General features: G+C 39.9%; 1 protein-coding gene across 1 annotated transcript; it reads left to right on the forward strand.

Moving 5' to 3' along the window:
* Window positions 1-1,248: 1,248 nt before the first annotated feature.
* Window positions 1,249-3,575, forward strand: LOC121709786 (protein bfr2-like). The gene is made up of 3 exons (XM_042093386.1): window positions 1,249-1,589; window positions 2,140-2,317; window positions 3,553-3,575. The coding sequence occupies exons 1-3, from the start codon at window positions 1,473-1,475 to the stop codon at window positions 3,573-3,575; spliced, it is 318 nt and encodes a 105-aa protein (XP_041949320.1). The 5' UTR covers window positions 1,249-1,472.
* Window positions 3,576-7,739: the final 4,164 nt, after the last annotated feature.

Genomic DNA, 7,739 nt, shown 5'->3' on the forward strand with positions numbered 1-7,739 from the left:
ACACTACTGATTTTGTGATTAGTAGATAGGTGGAGGGTGGCACATCAGGCCAAAACACAACATGACAACATCAACATCAGTTGAGGGCTGCAACTTCACTTTTTAAATGACAATATCCTGGCCGGGCTACTGTTGTCAGTGATATAAGTATTTGAAATGAACATGATTTCTTAATGTCTAGTGAGATATCAGGGCCAATCTATGATTAATTGAAATACATTTCTTACATACGGTTCCTTTAACTATGTTAAGGTATTCCTGTCCCTCAAAACTGTACAAATTCTATTAAAATGGTAGCAGTCAGAATTTCAAAATGTTCATGGGGGAGAACCCCCGGGCCTCCGCTGATATAATCCACACCCCCTCTCACAAAATGCATTCAATGACCCTGATTGTGACCCCCTAGAATTTGGGCTTGCATGACACCCCTGATGCAGAGGCATTTTGCCCCCTTTATCGGTTGAAACACGCCCCATAATCACATCCCAATGGAGCAGTAAGACTCAAATTCTGACTATCATTGAGAATGACGATGTCAGGCCACCATAGACCTCCATTCATTCTGCACTCGCCCGTAAGCGCCCTCACATGGAACCAGAGTGGAACTGCAACCAGTTTAGAAACTGGAAATTTCCAGAGTGAAAGTTCACAATATTCCAATTTACAATACAGTGTAGTTACACTGACACGCGCACAAAGCATCTTTCACAAGGTAGACATAGGCTCTGTTCGAAACAGAAAGCAGCGACTCGCCCCCCTGCCTAAATAGAGAGCTGTCTCACTAGACATGACTACCGATTGAATGGATTTTTTAACCCTCTGTACCCCGTAACGGCCGTCGCCGGCCGTGCTGTTCTTCCCCGTAACGGCCGTGAGCGGCCGGTTTTTTTTCATGGATGAATACAGGCGATCACTTAATTTCTACAGCTTATGTACACTACAGATCAATATTTTAGATCCCCTTCGATGTATTGTCATAATCAAACACATATGTTTGTATTGATTTATTTTTAGATATTTGCGTTTTTTTACAATATGTGCCTGTTTCTGCTCCGTGGCCGCTGTGGTTCAGCTGATATGAATGATGGCATGTGTCCAAGATATCTAACAAACGTCACTCATCTTGCCATAATCAATTTGGCACAGCAGTCGTAGGATTTGTAACACTTTACTCTTTTCCCCAGCCATCAAAACAAAAAAATCTGCTTGTAGACTTTGATATATGTTGATCTTTTATGCTACGAGATGTGCCTATCTGCTCCGTGCGGCCGCAGCAGTTCAGCCGATATGAATGAGGACTCAAGTCTCAAAGTTGCAGTAGCCTATGCTATCTGCCAAATCGTCACTCATGTCACTGTGTCACATCAATCATAGGATTTGTTACAATTTACTTCTTTTCCCGCCGTCAGGACCTACAATTCTAAACATTATAGCCTCCGAAATCACGAGACAGAGTAACAGGCAAAGAGATAATGTCTTCTGCACCGAAACGCCGCAGGTTTAGTCTGGCCGAGACGGTTTTGATGTGCACTGATCCATCTCAGGTGCTGGAAGAAGATCTTCCCATATTGGATGGCAATGACACTGATGTAAGTTGTAAATGTAATGTTGGCAATAAAAGAATATGACCGTAAACAAAATATGTCAGTGATCGCTAAGTTGATTGCTAAGTTTAGCGCTAACTTTCACTAACGTTGAACACTAACACTAGTTAGTGTAACACTTCAACAAGTGCAGTGCGGCGCTGGGATGTCTTTTACCATTTTGCCGAAAAATTCAGAAAACATGAAATTTCTTCATTCCTGTCTTCTAATCTGCTAGATCCATACAAGAAGACATTGGCATAGATTTGGCATTACTTCCATACGTTGTTAGCTAGCTCACTATGGCAGTCATCAGAGTAGGCTAATCCATATCGAGTGACAACAAAACTTCTGAATGGATGTCAATTGGTTACGTCAGGGGTGTTCACCTTTGACCTAGATTTTGTTGCGAGAGCTGGATGGATGGATGGATGGATGGATAGATAGATAGATTTATTATTATTAATATTATTATTATTATTATTATTATAACAGACTGTAGATAGGGCTAATATTGAATCCGAACAGACTTTTGGTGTGCAACTTTCATTGTCAGATCAATCTGTCGGATGTGTCAGATCACAGCTCTCAAGGTGAGGAGGACAATGAAGTAGGAGAGGCTATGCGAGAAGAGGAAGAGGTAATGATGGAGAGAGAAGAGGCGGAGGAGGCAGGTGAAGCAGTGGAGGAAGAAGTGGAGACCAGAGTGAGAGCCAGGGCAGAGTATAGAAGAGGTCGAGGGATGGAGAGGAGGAGGGAGAGGAAGAAGATGAGGAAGCTTGGGAGTGAGAGGGAGAAACAGTGGGAGAAGGAGACAGAGAGGAAGGGTACAAACACACGACGATCCACCATGGTCTGACTCTATCCCAGTTCCCTCCATCCAGCCTTGTATGGTTGATCCTGGCCCCAGATGTATCTTGACCAACGTGCTGGATATCTTGTGGCAGATGGTTGGGGTGTTATTCATCTCAAATCTTACAAATATGTATGCTGCATCCAGCAACCAACCCGCCACATGGTACGATACAACAGAGGAGGAGATGAGGGCCTTCATTGGTTTCAATATCCTCATGGGTATCCATCGTTTACCCTGCCTCGCCGACTTCTGGAGCTCTGATCCATGTGTCCGAGTGCCATATATCGCTGACCGGATATCTCGCAACCGTTTTTTGAATTAATTTGCCAATTTTTTCAGTGCAGTTCACAAGGAGAGGATACAGATAAGCTGGCAAAAGTTAGGCCATTTATACAAGTGCTACAAGAAAATTTCCCAAAACTGCTTGTGCCCTGGTCTGCGCTGTCTGTGGACGAAGCGATGATTAAATTTGATGGGAGACTGCGTTGGAAACAATATATGCCGAAAAAAACAGTGAAATGGGGCATAAAGTTATGGTGCCTTTGTGACTCTTTGACAGGTTATTGTCTCGCCTTCAATGTTTACACGGGAAAAGATGACGTACAGGGAAAAGGTTTGGCCTACCGAGTAGTTATGCATCTGCTTAGAGGATATTTGGACAAGCACTATCATGTCTATGCAGATAATTTTTTTTCTTCCATTCCCTTGGTGAGAGACTTGCTTAATCATAACACCTACTATTGTGGCACCATCAGAAAGACCTCCAAAGGCTTTCCAACGCAAATCACGGAACCAAAATTAATGATAGGGGAGAGCAGAAAAGTGGGAAGGGATGGGATGATGGTATTGAGGTGGATGGACAAAAGGGATGTGTATATAGTTTCAAGCAATCATGCAGGCAGAGACCAAATGAAGCAAAGATCCAAGTTTAATGCTAATCTAATCTCTTGCCCAGAAGCGGTCCTTGATTACAACAGGAAAATGGGAGGGGTTGACCATCTGGACCAGTTTCGAAGCTATTACAATGTTGGGCGAACTGGAAAGAAATGGTGGAAGTACCTGTTCTGGGGACTGTTTGACATAGCAATTATAAATGCATATATTGTGTGGCAGCTTCAGCTCAGGCCACTTCCTAAGGGCAGGAAAACCTGGGGCCTGAAAGCCTTCAAACTTAAAATCGTGCATGCCCTATGTGATGATTTTTTTGGCAGGAAGCGGGGTGTCCAGGGCATCAATACCCTGGGTATCGACTTTGTAGTGAGTAGGAATTTAAAAGAAGGCCACTCACTTGTGCGCTTTGAGGGGAGGAAAAAGGGATGTGTAAGCTGCATTAGAGCAGGGCGCCGCACCAATAGTGGGCGGTGCATTGAAATTTCTTTTGGCTGCTCAACTTGTTCTGCGCCATTGTGCAAAATGCCACCATGTTTTCATGAATTTCATGGTATGTTATAGTTTATTGAATAGTTAATGAAATGTAATCTGTTCGGTTTGTGTTGCGTCGGTCTAATTAATATAATACTGTTGTTATAATAATAAAAAAAATATATATAAATAGATAATGAGGTTTTAGTTGGAAGTTCTTTCTTGCTGTTTTTTATAATAACGATACCTTTATTATTATTATTATTATTAGTAGTAGTAGTAGTAGAAGTAGTAGTAGCAGTAGTAGTAGTATTTATATTACTATTATTTTATTGTGTTGTATCAATGTAATGGTCTCTTATCACTAATAATATTGGCCTATTCTAACTGCTGTAATGTTCTGAAATGGTAGTCGCTAAATGAAAATGACAAAATTCCATCTTATACTCTTTGCAGACTAGATAAAAAAAAATATTAACCCCTGAACTACTCAACAGTTTCATATTTTTTGCAATGTAATAGTTAAGTTGGTCTATCATATATTTTTAGATGATATTTTAAGATTGAAAAGCTTCTCTTTTAGTCTTTTAGTTGTCATCATATCACAATTTCTATGATTTCATTCAGATCAATGGCAGTCTATGGAAATTGTGCATACATAATTGGCAATGAATTATATATAATTTTAAAAAGCAGTTTCTGACCTTTAATATGAATGTAACTTGCATTTGACACTTTGCCTTACTTTTTAAGTTATTTTTCATTATTTAAAATATTACTGAAATTGCCTTTTTTTCCTGGAACTTCCAGGAATCAGAGGCATTGTTGTAACATTCTATTGGGGTATAGAGGGTTAATGGGCGGTCTCAATGTGTAAAGCTAGGGCAGGCCCAATCCAACTTCCTTCCTCTAACTAAAGGGTGTCCCGCAAGGATCAGTGTTAGGACCAATCCTATTCACACTATAAATGGCATAGCGTCCTCTCTAGATAACTGTCAGGTCCACTTTTATGCTGATGACACTGTCTTGTATTGTGTAAGTAAATCTGTCTCACAAGCAATAGACAATCTGCAGCAATCTTTCAATGCATTGCAAAAAGCACTAATTAATCTTAAATTAGTTTTAAAGGTCTCATCTCATCGTTTTTTCATTAATTTTGCAGTGGTCTGTAGTATTGATGAATGCCCTGTGAGCTGGTTTTGGTGAAAAAAATGCTGTCCTGCGTCTGTTTCATGCTGTTCTAGTTTGGTGGGGAAGGTGGGTGGGGAGGAACGACTGGATTTCGCCTCTAGTCATGAATATTAATGACATGCTAATGAATTCACCTCTGATTGGCTAACAGTACTGTGACGCTTCCTCCAGTGCGTCCTCATCCGATTCTGCCTGTGCTATGCTCCATATTCAACTTTACAGTGCTAAAACCTGGCTAAAACTTGAGTCAAAACTGTTGCACAAAATGTCGTCGGAGATACAACTTCATGTGTTTGATCCTAGTATTCGAGTAGGAAGAAGAACCGCTTCCTGATCGTTTGTCGGTGAACGTTGGTTTAATAGAATGGTAACAATTGCCTGTTAAACGTTTGTGACAATCGTCATCTTGCTTTCAAGTAATAAACAGTTGGAAACGTTTTAAAATAAAGACCTATTTCTTTACACAGTCAAAAGTCTTTGCAATCTTCCTAGTAGATATTTTACTTCACAACACAGGTAAGCACCCTAAATGCAGTTCAGCCACTGACCTAGCCTGCTAATGCTATCGGAATAGCTAGATAGTTATGGTTTGAATTCCATGATACTATCATTGAAAGACCACTTGGTCATAGCCCAATATATATATATAGATCTAAATGCAAACACGCCTACCTAGCTATATTTTGCTGGAATTGTACCAGAATGCCTACAGAAGCAGAGAATGTGTGCTGCAAGACTTCTCCGGTAATGAGAACTATGATAGCCTGACATTGGCAGAGGTTAGCCTACTCAAGTTGTTTTCTGTCACGTATGACAGAAAAAGTAGCCTACTATAGGAATTTTATAGTATTTGGACATACTATAGGTACTATAAGACTACTATAGAAAAACTATAGCGGTTACAGGATATTATAGATAGATAGATAGATACTTTATTGATCCTCAAGGGGAAATTCAATTATAGAGTTATTAGTAGTACTTCTACAGTATGTCCCAATTATTCCTATAAGATTACTATAATTTTTTGTCCCAAATACTATAAGATTCCTATACTACTTTTCGTAAGGGGATTGCTCATGTGGTTAGAAAAATGGGCAACACCAGTACCCCTGTTGTCTGTATGACCCTGTACCCAGGATTAGAACCAGTCTGCCTTAGCATAATGTACTCCCTTCAAAATGCACTAAACATTCGACTATGACGACTATGGTCCTCTGAGACAGAAGATATGAAAGGTAAGATAAACCTTTAGCTTAAAAGGGACAAAAACTGATGAAACTCCTAAAACAAATATACAAAACAGGTCAATTTTCTATAAACAACTTTATTATATTTACATACAGCTGTGGTACTCAAAGTGTGGTCCACAAGCCATCTCAAGTGTTCCACAAGTAGATGTGGTAAAATATAATAGATGAGTTGTTTGCAATATTGAACCAACTTGTATGTAAATCCAAACAGTTCTGCAACACTGATGTAACCTATGCCAGTTTAAGTCATATGAATCCTCTGACACCATAAGCAAGATGCAAAGACAATAAGCAAGGTGGTTCAGTAAGCCTAGGCCTTTTTTTTTTTTGCTAGGTGGTCCGTGAAACACTGACAAATAGTAATATTGCAGTCTATTAAAATAATGCAAACACAAAACAAGAACATTCAAACTATGCACAGAATTAACAATGTCCTCTTTTTGCCAGACGATGCAGACATCTGGCCTACAGATCCTTTGTAAGATGGTGCTGGGATTATTTAGGGAAAAAGGTCTGAGTTGTTGTTTCGGCTTGTATTGTCCTGGGGATCCGAAGGGACAACACACAAAATACATTCGTTGGCTGTGATGATTTTAATACATTGCTCTTTGATTGCGCTGGGCCATAGGTGGAGCCATCAGGTGTTATTGTGGAGATGTCGCTTTCATCCTCCCCTCCTCTTGATCAACCCGAGGTCTTCTAGCTGGCCTTGGATGAACAGGCTTGATGGCAGTAGAGGTAGCAGGCCCCCATGCCCATGGTGTATCCGAAGTGCTTGTATCAATACTCATATTTTTCATGAAGTATTCTGTTTGGGTACCTAAAGTAAATAAATGTGTATTACTGTCAAGTTACAAGATACTGATAGTACACAGGACATTCACTATCTCACAAAACTGTACTGGCACAATGGAAACAAAAATATTTTAGTGACTGTGGTAAGGTGTATGATGTACTAAGTAGCACACCCACAAGAAGACATTCGGTAATATCAATTCTATCTGTTATGCTATTCATGGGTTTCATCAGGTCCATTTACACAGGTGTATTAATCAAGCACCATGCAGTCTGCATTCATAATCGAGGTGCTTGATTTTATACACCTGTGGAAAGTGACCTGAAGAAACCCATGACTTTCCAAAACATTGACGAGCACATAAGAACCTGTATTAGCCTACTAGAAAAAGACTTCTAGAAACTAACTAGCACAACAATAAAAGTTATATCACAAACCTTTGCTTCTAACGTGATGACCTAATGTAGGCTAGAAAGCTGTGTAGCCTGACATGAGGATGTGCTCTGGAAGACATACAAAACACTAAGTAAACAGCAAGTAATCAAACAAAACATCATTGTATGTCAATGTAATAATGGCAAGAAGACATAAATTAGACTGAAGTGTAAATACCTGAGCTCTAGTGATAGCAACTTAGCCTAGTGCAGGGGTATTGTGTTTTTGATTTTCCCTGTTTAGACTAGAACAATACCAGTACTTAG

The sequence above is a fragment of the Alosa sapidissima genome, chromosome 5 (genome assembly GCF_018492685.1).
Source record: "Alosa sapidissima isolate fAloSap1 chromosome 5, fAloSap1.pri, whole genome shotgun sequence".
Taxonomy (NCBI): Eukaryota; Metazoa; Chordata; class Actinopteri; order Clupeiformes; family Clupeidae; genus Alosa; species Alosa sapidissima.

Excerpts from the sequence above, each read along its gene's own strand:
- LOC121709786 (XM_042093386.1), top strand. The coding sequence starts at position 1,473 with ATGTCTTCTGCACCGAAACGCCGCAGGTTTAGTCTGGCCGAGACGGTT. Across the intron at positions 1,590-2,139 it reads TGGATGGCAATGACACTGAT|ATCAATCTGTCGGATGTGTC; the intron begins GTAAGTTGTAAA and ends TTTCATTGTCAG. Across the intron at positions 2,318-3,552 it reads CAGGGCAGAGTATAGAAGAG|CTTCAGCTCAGGCCACTTCC; the intron begins GTCGAGGGATGG and ends ATTGTGTGGCAG.